Here is a 14,677-nt window from a genome sequence, read left to right on the forward strand (position 1 = left end):
GTTAAAAGCAATACAAGTGTCATTTTCTGGGACACATTATTGGAATATTTTAGACATGTTCAAATTATGTTGCTGAAAAAGCATAGGTGGAAACAGCAGAGCCTTTTTGGGGCACTTGTAGAAAATGTTATTTTCACTGTTCTCTGTTATGCTTGCTGTAGAGATCCTTCTCAGTTGTTCTTCTGCAGAGGGTAGGGAATGAGGCCAGAGAAACTCTGTCTTTTCCCATGCATCCTATACCCCAACTATCTTCTCCCTGACTCTGAATGTTCACTAATTGCTGCAGAGACCAGCCTCTGTCATATTTTCCATGGCTGACACTACCAGTCACTAAATTCAGTAAGACATTGCGTTTTGTCCAACCCTAGCCTCTCTGAGGGGCTGGCTCTGCCCTCCTGCCTCCTCCTGGGACTTCAGAAATCAGTCAGTCTGTGACTGAAATGTATTGGTGAGAGTTGGAGGGTCTGGCACAGTTTTGAGTGGTACGAGCGTGCAAAAATTCTTGCCTGAAAGGGAGAGGGGTGAGATAACCTAGTGTGCAGATGCCATTGATGCCCATGGCTGAGAGTCAGAAACCCCAGAGGAGTTCAGCCATCAATCTTTTTTTGTCACTAGAGCTCCTCTGAAAATGTCAGTGTGTGGTTCAGATTCACTTTTGAGAACCATATCTCAAACCAGGGGCAGTAACACCATTAGAGTCAACTGCTGCATTATGCCATGTCAGCATTGAATCTGGCCAAGAGAGTGCATCGACCAGCCATTTCCTTTGGGCTCCCTGTTGGCATTTTGACTCGCTTTGGTGTTTTCTTGCTACAGTATGAGCATCGCAAGAGGGAATTGCATAAGCAGCTGTGCTTCCTTAAGGAGTAAGAGCAAAATGCCTGTGAGTGTGTTGGCCTGGCAACCAGCGCTCACTTGGTGCCGTCAGTGTTCCCAGAAAACGTAATTGATAACAACCTTGGAGATGCAACAAGGAGCAACAGGGCTGGGCTATGGAGGAAATATCTTTCATAAGATGTTGTTCCAACCACACCAGTAATTTGGACTGTATGCCATGAGTGTTGTTTATTGGAGTTGCCTTTTGAAAACATCTGCAGCTGTTCTTGGGGGACCGCTGTAGCCAGGATAGCTGTTGCTGCTGAAGGGTGAATATCCTGTCAAATACAGAACACATCCTGGGAGTTAAATTTTTGCTTTTGTCTCGTCTTTTTGTGGACAAAAATTTGCCCTTTGTCTGTTTGCCTCTGCCCTTCCTCCCTGCCATCCGTGTTTGGCTGCCTGCTCTGATGGGGGCTGTAAACACAGGCTTTGCTGTTTCTGTGGGCTGGATCTCGACCCTCCAGCACTGGCGTCAGCTGAGTCACTGGTGGGGCAGTTGTGTCCAGAGGCCACGTTCTAAATCGTGGCCTGTTGTGCTGCGGTCCTTTTCAGTGAATGGTAGGAGACGGTTTGTGCAGTTATGAATTACATAAAGTAGACAAGGCTTGTAAAAGCCAGGAGAAAAGTCAGAGAGATGTGAAGAGAGCTGCCCCAGGTCAGCCAGGAGGGCTGCGGCGGAGCCACAGGCAGGCGGCACAGACCTGTGCAGGGCTCTCTGTGGGCTCCTCCTGCCCTCTGGGCTTGGCTCAGCTCTGCCCCTGCTCTCTGCAGAGAGGGAGGTGGAGATGGAGCTCCTCACCAGCTCTTCTCTGTCATGTCTGAAGGGAGGCCATCACGGGCTCCATCCCCAGGATGGCAGCATGAAGGACGTGCAGGAGCACTGGGCAACACTTGGCAGCGGGCAGAGGTCTTTGCAATTGCAGCTGGAAGGTGGTATCGCTGGGGACTGTGCCAGCATATAATCTTCCATTCCAGCTTTGATCTGAGGGCAGGAAGATTTGGAGGAATGTTCATTACCAAACAACAGAGCCTTGTTTTGCAGACACACAGCTGCTCTTGTTTTAGGCAGAGCGAAAATGGCAACTTCTTCTCCAAAGTCACCTTGAAAGGGAAGCATCAGGTTCTTAGGTGACAGCCCTGCCGTGCTGGTGGGCATTGCCTGCCTCATTCCCCGGCCCCTCGCCCTGCGCACAGGCAATTACCAGCTCTCAGGGTCTCACAGGCCGTGGAGCGGAAAAACCTGGAGGTGCGGTCATTAACCCGCTCTCCCCCACGCTTCACAAATCCCTTCCTCCCCTTTTCCCACTGCAGAAACTCGCGTGTGTGGCTTGGTGCACTTTCCAGCCCTGGCTACCCACAGGTTGGCCCAGCGCGAGGCACAGTTCCCGGCCGTCCCTAGGCGCGTCTGGCGAGGGCAGGTTCATCCAGCACCCGCGCTGGCCATCTGCCCTTCCACACGCAGCTGGGCACGACTTCAGCCTTTGGTGGGGAGGAGGTAGGTACCATCAGATCGCTTACAAAAATGAGTGTCGCACAGTCTGCTGCTCCTGCGAGGAGTGCCGGGCGTTGCTGATTTCTTTTTTCCATGTTGCCATGCCAACACATCCCTGCGCGGAGTGAGATCTCTTTTTAAGATCCGCCGAGAGAAAGCATGTAGCCTGGGAGCTTATTTAGCATTCAGGAGTGCACAGCCTCTCTGTAACAGCTCTGAGCCACAGCCAGGCTGTCTGACAAAGAAAAGGAGGATTTTTTTTTTTTTTTTTCCTCCTTTCCTCTAGCAGTTGCTTCTCAAGGTTAAGGGAGACAGGGTAGATGGGGAGAGAGAGTGCGAGTGCTTTGCAATGGGGACCTCACTCAGCTGTCTTCACAGAGGCACGACTTTCATGGAAAAAAAAAAGGAAATATTACTTTGGGGCATATTTACAGTGCAAAATACATGTGTGAGATATATATATATATGCAAATGTCTTGGTTCAGCTAACCCTGATGAACTATTCTGTATTAAAATTGGAAAGCAAAGGCAATTTGAGTTTTAATTTGAATGAGGAGCTCAAAGGAAAGATAAGAAGGAAGCCAGGGACAAACCCCCGTCTTTGTCTTCCCTACTGTTTTAGTCTGAACGTAGAGAAAGAAATCATCTCTTATTGTGCTATATTCATATTCTAAGGACAGCACAACTAGTGTGTACTGGTGTTTTGGTCTGGGGTTTTCTGTTTTGTAGAGTCCCTACCGACAGATTAACTGCTCACTTTAAATTAAATCCTTATAATGATAATTAATACAAGTTTGCTTGCCTTTGCCAGCTGAAGGGATAGAAATCAGCATAAAGCGGCTGGCATTAGCTGACAGATGAGCGCTGATGATGCAGTGCCTGTCCGTACCAGCTGTGAAAAGGTTGATCTGGAAATTCAAAGACAAGACTCAGAGGACTACATGCTGGTGTTGACTGTCATTTGTTCCTTGGAAGATGCTGAACAAAACATTTATGTTTTCGGTGCTGTTCCACAGACTGACTGCAGAGCAGAGTCAGTGGTGCTTGGAAAACCTGTTCTGAAGTGATGATTCAGAAATGCAGCCTTGGTTGGGTTTTGGGGTTTTGTTATTACTGAGGCACTCCTTATGGCATGCAAAAATTGCAGGAAACTCAAGGCACCACATTAGATTATGTGAGTGAGCCCTTCTCCTATGTGTGGAAAACACCTGGTCAAAACTTGAATTGCATGCAGTATATGGAAAAAAACCTGTGAGATATCCAAGGCAGGAAAACCTGTTAGCTGCTTCACAGAGAGTCATTTTCACTCAGGACTGAGTAGACTGAAGATTCCATGGAATCAGTTTCACTTGGAGGCATGATATATTTGGGAGGGGAAAATAAACCCCAGGTATTTCACTTTTTTTGTTCCTATTTCTTTCCTCGAGACTAATTCAGGGTGATATATGATCAGTTTGGTACAGGTCCAGCAACCCATATAGCCTATGGCAGTTATGATAAAACTAATTTAGAATCTGGTCCTCTGTCCATGCAGCCCATGCATCTGGCAAGACAGATATGTTAATAAAGAGAAGCAGTAGTATCCGTTGCTGCGTAGATGTGGCAGCCTTGCTGACGTACCGAAACTGTTTTCATCCATAGCCTTGCACCACATAGGACAGAAGGAAAAGGCTTCTGCTGTGACTATTACTTTTTACCCCAAAGCCAGGATATGTGCCAAATCCAGGGTAACACAGCCTGCACAAGTTCTTGGTGAGCTGTAAAGGGAACTAATCCTTAGCTGTTCCTGTCCATGAGTTGTTTCCTTTTTCCTTTCACTGTCATCCTTTCTCTCTATTTAAGAATATATTGTCCACCTGAATGATTGCTCTGTTAACGTTTCCTTCTTTTCCTCTCTTTTCTCACTTATGTTACCTCTGGTTTGGGGTTTTTGGTTTTTTTTTTTTTTTTGGCTCTCTCTATGTACTCCCAGCCATGCAGTGTAGCACCTCTGTGACCTTGAACTTACACAGCCGCTTCTCATTCTTGGTACACTTGAGAGCTCTGCCTCTGGATGCAGACCTCTCCTGCTGGCTGCAGTCACCCTAAACCCTGGTCTAGGCTCTCCCCACAGCACCCAGACATCCCCAGCACCCTGGCTGCAGAACCTTGCAGAATTTTAAATGCCCAGAGAAAACAGGTCTGTCATAAAAAGTGGATGAGGTAGTTCAGAAGGTGCACTGAGGGTTTTTATATGCATCTCTTGCACCTCCCTTCCATAAGATTAGATGCACTTTCCTCTCGTGGTTTAAACCTGGCTGGTGGCCAAACAGATGCAGCCCCTCGCTCACCCTCCCCTACCTGGGGGAAGGGACGTGGGGGAGGGAATTGAAGGGGTAAAGTGAGACTCATAGGTTGAGATAAAAACACTTTAATAACTGAAATAAAATAAAACAATAATAGAAAGTCCAAATGGGTAACGCACAATGTGATTGCTCACCACCTGATGACCAATATGCAGCCTATTCCTGGCTAGCAATCCTGAAATCCCCAAATCCCATAATCGTAATTCTGCAAGTGAGAGAGACCCCACTCCTTCCCGGCTGCCCCTCCTCTATGTACTGACCATGACGCTACCTGATACGGAATATTTCATCGGCCACTTTGGGCCCGGTGCTCTGGCCGTGCTCCCTCCCAGCTTCTTGTGCACCTGCACACGGGCAGGACGCGGTGAGTTGGAGTCCTGGATCTCCCAGCGACAACTGAAAACATCAGTGTGCTATCAGCATTCTTCTCATACCAAATCCCATGCTGATTCCCAGCTAAGAAGAAAAATTAGCTCCATCCCAACTGAAACCAGGACAATTTCTCTTCCCGATCCCTTTGCACACTTCAAGGCGTGAGCCAGTAGTCTCCAAGGGTGGGCAGGCAGTGGATGGGAGCAGGCCCTGTGCGTGGTCCCCATCACCTCTGCAGGACTTGGTTAATTTGTACATGACACAGGACCTGTCCTGCTCTGCCTGTCTGGGGGAACACTTGCACATGCTTGTTTGTAAGTACAGACCACCACAGAACACCGTTCCTCACAGTCGGTGGGAGAGACACGTTTGCCTTGGTGCAGGCGCGGGGCTGGGCTGGGCAGCGGCGCTGGGAGGAAATTTGCGGTGCAGCGGGTGTTGCATTGCAGAGCTGGGTGGCTAAGCAGGGTTGGACTGGCAGCGTGAGCCCTAAGGTGAGCAGGGCACGGTATTGCTGCATTTTATGCGTTACCATATCCCCTGCCGGGATGAACCAAAATTCTGTTGCATTGACGGAATGATCTTCAGTCCTTTTGACCAGGCACAACCAGAAATCCCTTGCAGTGTGTGCACAGGTTAATGTTAATTTTAAACTCAAGTTCAGCAGAACTTGTATAGCATACTTTGAATTCTTTTTTTTAAAAGATCACAGAAAACACTGTAAAAAGTGTTTCAGGTTAGCTAAAAATGAACTTTAAGGGACATGTCACCTCCTGCTGTAGGTGGCTGAAACTCCATTGACTTCTATGTGAGTTCTTACAAGTCTGTTTGTTTAAAATCTTAACTTGTACTGAAGTTCAAAACAAATATTGATTTAAAAGTGAGTTACCAGTTACGTGTATTTACTCACACTCAGAGGATTAAATATCTGGTTCTTTGTTTTGAAGCCTAAATGGTTTCTTCTGCATGAGTCCTAACGAGTTCATGTTTTACTGAAAGATAGATAAAGCTGCCTTGTACACGCAAGTGATATTTTTAGCCAATACCTGGCTGAGGGGCTGGTGGTGTCTGCTTCAGTATTGCATGTTAGCTGTAAACTGTGTTGCCAATGCATCAGGCAAAACAGAACCGATTAGTTTTTCCCACCTCTGATTTGACTGGGAAATGCTGACAGTAGTAAATATTTTGTTCCAGGCAGTAGACTTAAGAACATACAACTCAGGGGATGCACAGGGAGTAACTATTTGCAGTAACAAGGGCTCATATTTAAAGCGTTGCTTTATTGTACTGACATTTGTATGACTTCTTTTTAACACACTTTCATATTTCAAGGGCGGTGCGGGGACTGATCTATTGGTGGTTTGTTTTGCAGCTGCCAGACAGTGTGGCAGGGGCTTCTGCCTAATGAGTGTGCACCAGGGTGTGCTGGGCAGCCGGAGGGCTCATTGGAGCCTTCTGAATTGCTCCTGGCATGAGTCGCTTTGGATTTTGCCGCTTGTGTGCCTTGGAAATTTGGACTACCTGTCCAACTCTCTTGCTGAAGAAGATGATCGAGAAAATGCATCAGGGCAGTGGAGGTGAGGTACATGCAGACCGTGTGGAGACCGTCCAAGGACAGGCAGCCCGAGCCCTGGGCCATGGCTTCCCCGCACGCTGCGGAGCAGCTGGGGGTGCGCGGGAAAGCCGCCCTCCAGCCTCCTGTTTGCACCAGAGCACAACCCATCCGGCACAGCTCAGCTGCAGCCAGGACACCGGTTTTGCACCAGATTTACTCTGCTGTAAAGCAAATATGTTAAGGGGCCGGGTAGCGGTGATTCGTTTACAATCCTGAGTTTAAGAAGGTAGGAGGGGCTGTTGAATACCTGAATTACCCCAAAACGTGGAGGCATAAGCCGTTTTCTGTGGGGCTGCCCAGGGTGTGAAGCTGCTGTGTCAGGTACCCAGCTGTAGCTGCTCTCCACATGCTTTTTCTCACATGATCACTGCAACCCATCTTTTCCCAAAGGTAATCTGAATGTTCGTACCTTTGGGGTTCAACCCATTAAACAACCGAAGTTCTTTCTTTCCCAAAACACAAGCCTTTTCTGATCTGTTCAGCTGGTTAGCTGGTAAATCCTGGTGATTAAATTAATCTGTCACTATCCTCATTGATGTTACAGTAGCTTAAAGTCAACGAGTTTATTAGGGAAATGATATTTGTCAATTGTGTTGTGGTTTCATTTAATTTAAAAGCTGATGTTCTCGTTATTTGCCTTCATACCTCCTGCCAATTACTGTTGATATTGCCAACATCTAGATCAAGGACCTACTTAGAGCAAAATATTTACACTCAGGAAAGCCATTTGAGAGCAAATATTTGAATTCTGTAAAGCTATGTTACTGCTTTTTTCTTCAATCACAAGCACTAATCTGTTGGCATTATTCGGGTTTTATATAACTTGTTCATAGTGCTTTGATTGCTGCTGCGCATTTCGCTTTTAATCCGAGTGCAAAAGGCTGTACTTGGAGTTGTCAGGATCCCAGTGATAAAGTCCAAGATGTGTCTGGTTTTTCCATCCAAAATGGCACTGGGTGAAACCCATGGCTTGCTTCCCCAATGTTTCAGCAGGTTTGATGGAAACAAGAGTTGTCCATCAGCTTCCAGGAGAGCTGAGCATGAACTCAGGACCTGTCCTTAGGGGACTGGCTAATGCCTCTAAAACAAACGGAACAGCTATTTGGTTTGTAGTTCTGCTGCCCTCGGAATTGCAGTACGCGGCGGGGGTGCAAGGGACAGGGAAAATCCATAGGTCCTGTTTGCTTTTAGAATTGTCAAAGATAGCAAATAGCCACTTTGTATCTTTCCTTTCTGCAGGAATATATTCGGGGTATTTCACCTCACCAAGCAGCACAGGTTGCTCCCTGCTTTTGTTGTTGACTCAATTTCACAGTGCCAACAATTAGTGCTGGTTACCTTGGAAACTGCTCTGCACCCCACTGGGAATTTTGACAGGCACATTTTTACTGAAATTGCTTTGTTTTCCCAATTCCGTGAGCACACATGTAGCTAATCCTTTTGCTGTGCTCTGCCTGTGTTCCTTCCCTAAAATGTAGCAAAATTAATGGAACATATTATTTTATCCTTTCCATCTGTTTCATCTTTCTTTATCCCTGTTTTAGCCTCAGTGCTCCAGGAGTGCTAATTACCCTTTGGTTTAACTGAGCTCACTGTTAATTTTCTTGGTAGGTGGCTGAGGGGTGACACTGTGAATGCATACGAAGTTTTGACACAATTTTCAATCTCCATCTCTCTGTCCCTCCTTCCTATCATCCCTTTTCTTCAGTTTTCTGCTGGAGCATTTGTTGTGCCGTGCAGTTCCAGCACGTTAAACTTTGTTTGTGCCTTAAACAAGTTCTGCTTTACAGAGACCAGATGGTATCTGCCGTGGCTACAGCAAACTCAGGATCCACTACCACTGTATGGTATCGGGTACAGCTGTTGCTAGAAAGAGCAGGGGGTGATGCTGAGTGACTCTGAGGATCAGAGTGTCCGGTGAAATGGTGGGGATGTGAAATGCTTTTTCTTTTTTAAGAGTAGCTGTTGCTGTTGCTGTGAAGTGGGTGCTCAGGTGGCAAAAAGTGATAGGTAGGTGGGCTGAGTGAACAGGCTGAATGGGAGTGATGAAACACGGGCAAACTACGGGTCAGGGAAGGAGCATAAGAGCTGGGGCGACAAACTCTGGTCTGACCAGGGCAGCTCTGGCCTGAGAAGTCCCGGGCAGCGTTTCGTGAGGTGACGAGCCGGCGGTTCCCCGGGGCAGCTGTTCCAGCCCCAGTCCCGCTGCTGGCGGGATCCCTGCAGCAGCGCCGGGACACGTCCCTGCCAGGCGGGAGGATGCTGTGAGTCCTGCCCACAGGAGGTTTCTCCTGTCGAAAACAGTTCTCAGAATACTAATACTACAGCACTGCACAGAGGGGTAGGAGGGAGAGAGAAGTAAAAGGTACTGCTGGATGAGGGCTGTCAGAGGCAGATGTCTGACCCTGAGCAGTTTCACCTGGGAAGTGGTGTTCGTTGCAAATTCAGCTCCTCGATGGATTGAGCTTGAGGTTATGGTAAGTTGGAGGAGAAAAAGTGCCTGAAGCTGAAGGAAAGCCATTAAAAAGGGCACAAATGGAACAGACACCACACAGCACTGCGGAGATGTCTCACACATCTAATTTTTGCTCTTGCCTTTATAGTTGCCAATTATTTCTAACAGTTTTCTGGAAATATTTGGTGAAGGCTCAGACACCTTTTTTAAAGACTCTTGCCACCATCTGTACATCCGTCTCTGGGGCTGGTAAACCTGTCTGTTAAAAGACTTAATGGACTGGAAAGGTTTCCTGGGAAATGAAAGTACTATAGGTAATGGATTCAGGTGCCAGAGGAGACATCTGCAGTCCAGTGACAATGGCAGCAACATCAATAATAAGAGAAGGAGGGCTTCGACACAACATCTTGGCCTTCTACAGAGTCTGATCCCAGATTTTTGGCTCTGCTGTAGCCATGTTTGGCACGAAACCTTGCTTTAAGGGCCCCTGGTTGAGTCTCTGTCAGTGAAGGGGGGCTCTCGCGGGTGTCGGGAAGGAGTGCCTGGGTGGTGCCTGCTCTGGTTTAAACATCGGTGCCAGAGCAAGCCGGGGTGGGGACTGGGCAGCTGTCGTGCCCTTGGCCGTGCCTGTGAGACCGGCTGCAGCTTTTGGAGGCACCAGGCCGCCTAAACTCAGCAACCGGGAAAGGCTGCGGCTCCCCACACCGTCAGCAGCCAGTTCAGCATCTCCTGTACATCCCACTGCCCTGAAAGGGTTTGTGTCCCAGAGTTACCTGTGGGGCAGAGGCACTCCAGAGGTACTAGTTCGGCATGCTGGGGTTTTCCTTACCTTGTAGAAGAATCGGGCTGGCTTCCAAAGTCAGGAGCAGAGAGTGCTTACTGGTTTGAGTTTTAACTTTGGTTTAAATTAGCACAGCGCCCAAGACAGATGCCTGCCCTCTCAGCAGGGCACAGTCCTCTGTTCCTGCCAGAGAGCAGCCGTGGCACTAGTAGAAAATGGGTTAGACTTGACCTGAGAGCCCCATGGGAGCTTGGTCTGAAGTGCCAGCCTTCGAGGGAGCGGCAGAATCACCGTCCCTGTGTGTTAGCGCCTGGCCTCTCGGCTCAGCCTGCTCCTTGTGCTTTGAAAGCTCGTGCTGAGGATCTTTCACAGCATCTCCTCTCTGTTATGGACATCACATTCGAGGACCACCTGTACTTTTGGGTACTACATTCCCTGAAATCAAGCTGGGAGACTCAGTCTGTGTCCTGTCTCATGAGCAGTTGATGTCTTGGTAAAAAGGAGCAGCCTTTTACTCTCTACAAAACGCGAAGGAAAGCCATGTTGCCATTCTTCATTGTGCTGGAGTCGTATGTGAAGTCAAGGTCCTCGTTGCCTTTAGGAAACATATATTTGGTTTTACTTGTTATTTGTTAGTGCCATTTTGGTGTCACAAAGTAGAATCAGAGACTGTCTACCTGCTTAAAGGGAGCAAAAATAAATCTCTGCAAGCAAAACTATCTCTAATGAATCCGGAGCTTTTAGGCAGTGAAGAATTTGCCTGGCATCCAGGCTGGCTAAGCCTCCTTTTTTCTTTTTTTGTTCTTTATCATTAGGCTTCCTTGAACTTTAACTGAACCATAAGGAAACTATGAAGAGTCTAAATAGCTGCCCTGCGAGGATTTGACTTACCCATTGGATCTGCTATTTTTAGTATCCATTAGTGCAAAAATGTCTGTCCTTTTGCAGCAGTCATGTATAGCAGAAGCACTGCTCTTCTGGCGAACTGCCTGTGCCTCCTGTGTCACCCAAAATATCCATCAACAGAGTGTTCAGAAGTGAGCCTTTTTTGATTAAAAAAAAACAGCCAAACACGCACACAAAACAAAACAAACCCCAAACCCAGAGGCCATTTGTATTTTTATTTACTTATTCTGCATTGAAATTTCCCTTTTTCAGGAGGCAACCTTTTACCCCCAGCCATATCTCCCTGTGGAACATAATCTTTGTTAAATCAGGAAAAGAGCTGAGAGGGTGGGAACCGTCTTCCAGCCTTGCCGAGCCCATTTGCACCCAAGAACCAGGCTGGATATGAACAAGTATAAATTCTGTAGCAAAGGAGACCATTTTTAGTAGGGATTTGTCTTCCCTTGCTGGGAGGAGGCTTGCAGTAGGTTGGGTGATGGAGAGCAGGTGACCAAGTGGGTTTCCTTTGGACGTGCTCCAGGCTACTAAATCTGGTATACATTTGCATGTTCTATATCTGAAAAATTATTTGAAGCCTTTTCTTAAAATTTTCATGTGAAAATAAGCTTAAAAAAATTGATTCTCCTAACAGTCTTCCTAATTGAGTCTTGATTTGTTCATCTGAGCTTGATGAGACTTGGTGACGTTACTGTTGTCAGTAGTGTTGTGATTAGTCTATTCATGGGAATTTTGACAGAAGGGTCACGTGTCACGTCCTCCAGGCGTGAAGTGGTGGTGGCAATCTGGGGGGGGGTCTTCTGGAGCCACGGTGCTGGTACTCTGTGAGGCTCTGTGATGTTTTCCACGCTCCCCAAAGCTGTCGGGGCAATACTGTCCCTGCTCTGAAAGAGGAGAATCTCCACAGGGATACACCAAGTATCAAAGGACGCTTTACAGAAGAGCGGTTTGTTTCCTGTGTGCGTGTCCCACCCATCCAAGGTGCTGCAGTGTGGCGTGGCGTGGGAGAGGGCACCACGTGTCTGCAGGAAGAGGATGGGCCAAGCTGCAGGTTCCTTCTCCCAGTTTTCCCCTGGATTGCTTGTGCTTTGCAGTCTGCGTGTGCCTCACAACACAGGGAATTGTTGGGACCTGTAGTGATTCCACGGGACCGTTTGTGTCCAGTCTGCTGCTCTGCCACAGCAGCACCACCTGACAGTCTGGGAGGTATCTGTTCCGTGGTTCTCACAAGAGGAAGGAACCAAGAAGTGCCGAGAAGCACTCCCAGTGTCCAGCAGGCACGGAAGCAGGAGAAATCCAAAAAGCCCCAACATGGGGTGCAGGCCCCTGAAAAGCAGCTGGGAAGGTTGATGGGCTTTAAATCAATATCCCTGTTCTTTGGTCTGTAGGACTAGCCACGTGCATGACTTGATTTATGGTGCTCGATTTGATCTACTTAACAACAAAATGGAGTTTCATTTCATATTAGGGGCATGTTGTTGAGTAGAGGAGCAGAGAAGCAGAGCTGCCATTCACAGTCTCCTGCTAATACGGGCATCTATATCCTATGTAGCCCCTTTCATAAATGGATTGAGCTCCATCTCAAAACCAGTTGAGTTGTTTCCTGCTATGTGGAAGACTGCCAGAACTTCACACCCCTGATAGTAGGAAAGCAGTGTCTTCAGATTTCTAGTCTGAATTTATCCTTGGCAAGTTTATACTCATGTATTCTTGGGCTAGCGGTTTTTAAAATCAGCTTATTTTTTTTGTTGCTTGGTAGTTTGTTCTGATATATTCATCCATCTACTCTTGCTCTTGGCTGCAGCCAATAAAACTATTGCAGTCACTGCCCTCCTGGCGACCAGTCAGGAGGGAAGTGAATTGTAAGATATGAATACCAACAATTATGAATGTTCTTTGCCAGTGGGTGGGTTTTTTAATATGTCATTACATAGTTTGTGCAAAAGAGAGATCAATGTAGCACTTTGTTTTTAGACAAACATGACTGTGAAAGTCAAGTTACTCACATCTATGCTTTTGGGGAGAAAAAAGTCAGCTTTTCTAAATGGAGAGGAATAAATTTACATTAAAAGTACAAAGGGATTCTATAAGAGTACTAACTGTGAGGAGAAATCATCATTATTAATCTTATGAACGGTGTCCCTTGTTAGGGTGGGTGCTGGAAAGTTACATGTAGGGCATTGATTTAAAATATCCTTCCCCTTCCCAGCTGGGCCCTTGCCTGAAGGACGCAGTAATGGGTGAGCAGAGAGCTTTTATTTCTGCCCTGGGGATAGTGATTAATGGGGGCTCTGCGGTGCATTGCTGTCTGCCATTAGAAACCTCTGTCTCCATGGCAGGGATGGAGCAGCACTGAAATTCTTGCTCGGATTTCAGGTGTGTGCCCAACCGGGCAGCCTGTTGCCTTCCCAAGGGCTCAGCTCCCTGTTGGGTCCTGGCACCTTGTGTTTGAAACAACTGTCAGCCAGCTCTCAGAAATAGCTGGAGAGTGAGGGGGTTTATTTCCACTGAGTTTGGCTATGAGAGTGAGGATTGTGTTGATCAATGAGCGAGGGAGAGTGGGCTAATACACCGATAAGAAAATGAAACCCTTTTTATCTCAGTTCTCCTGTAGATGTTTCTATTGGAGCAACCCTTAAGTCTTTGATTTGTCAGATCAGAGGTGCCTGAACTGCCCTTAGGGCAGGAAACCTCTCTGGTTACTCACACACGCAGTTGTGTTCCTGATGGTATTTCACCTCACCTTTGAGTGTGTCCAGAGCCAAGATGAGATACAATTTCTCAGTTGGGCAGTATTTACCCCGAGCACTCCCCCCACCATCCTTCGCTCACCAGAGCACCTGGTTGCTCAGCCCCTCTCGGGCACGCCACAGGTGGAGGGCGGCGGGGAAGAGCGGAGCACCAGCCCTGTGTCAGCCGGCTCTGGCCAGCACGCCCTGCCTCCGCTGGCTCCGGGCGAGCCCCCCCTCTTAAAAGGGGTGAGGAGGACAAAGTGTGCGTTTTAAACATTCAGAAATGTTATTTGGCTCTTCTTTTTTGAGTCCGTCATTACCGTAGATGTCTGTCTGGGAAGCGCCTGTAACGCATACTAACTGTGTGCTGATGAGAAGGAAGTATCATCCAAAGTGCATGTAAGAATGCAGCTAACTCCATACATAAAATGTCAAGAAATCCTATTACTCAGCTGGCTGTTCTACCCCTGTTTGCAAAACAGTACCTGCAAAAAAAATTTCTAGACCTGTAATAAAGAATCATCTTAAAATTTTGCAGTTGCTGCACATTGTCCCTAACAGAAAGAGCATTTCATAATGTTGCTTTGTGCATCTTACTGTAAAGGCTGGGGTCCTGTTTTTTATAAATACTCAGCATTTTCCACTGAGATCTTTGGAATGTCTGCTCCTTCTAATGATTTGCTTATATTTCAGGAAAAAAGATTACCTTCTAAAAATGGATTGAGTCAGCCTCCATTTTTTATTGTATAAGCTAATCTTTATAATTTTAAAACATCATTCTCATTAGCATACTTTTCTTTGTTTTTTCTAACTTTGCTGCTGCCACAGAAGAAGTGTCTGCAAGGATAGTACAAGTAGTAACAGCTGAAGCTGTAGCAGTCCTGAAAGGTGAACAGGAAAAAGAAGCCCAGCACAAAGATCAGCCTGGACCACTACCTTTAGGTAAAATGAGACAAAGAAAAGTATCCTCGTGTCTGCAAATGTTTTATGTATGTATATTGCAAAAACCAGTTACCGCCGTGTATTCACGTCAGTTATGGTCATGGGTAAACTGCAGCACCACTGGATAGATGCTGGAACCACCTAATACCAGCGGTGTCCTT

At 47.0% G+C, this 14,677-nt stretch overlaps 1 protein-coding gene across 39 annotated transcripts in view; it reads left to right on the plus strand.

Moving 5' to 3' along the window:
• The window catches only part of MAP2 (microtubule associated protein 2), a 235,414-nt gene that overhangs the window by 169,138 nt on the left and 51,599 nt on the right, over positions 1-14,677 (plus strand). For 37 of the 39 annotated variants that reach the window (XM_042784417.1, XM_042784420.1, XM_042784416.1 and 34 more), the window contains one exon: positions 14,403-14,516. In XM_042784417.1, the coding sequence (XP_042640351.1) occupies positions 14,403-14,516 (114 nt within the window). The remainder of the gene's footprint in view (positions 1-14,402; positions 14,517-14,677) is intronic. The other 2 variants (XM_042784425.1, XM_033008995.2) reach the window with 1 other exon arrangement.

Source organism: Tyto alba, unplaced genomic scaffold (assembly GCF_018691265.1).
Source record: "Tyto alba isolate M040663 unplaced genomic scaffold, T.alba_DEE_v4.0 Super-Scaffold_7, whole genome shotgun sequence".
Taxonomy (NCBI): Eukaryota; Metazoa; Chordata; class Aves; order Strigiformes; family Tytonidae; genus Tyto; species Tyto alba.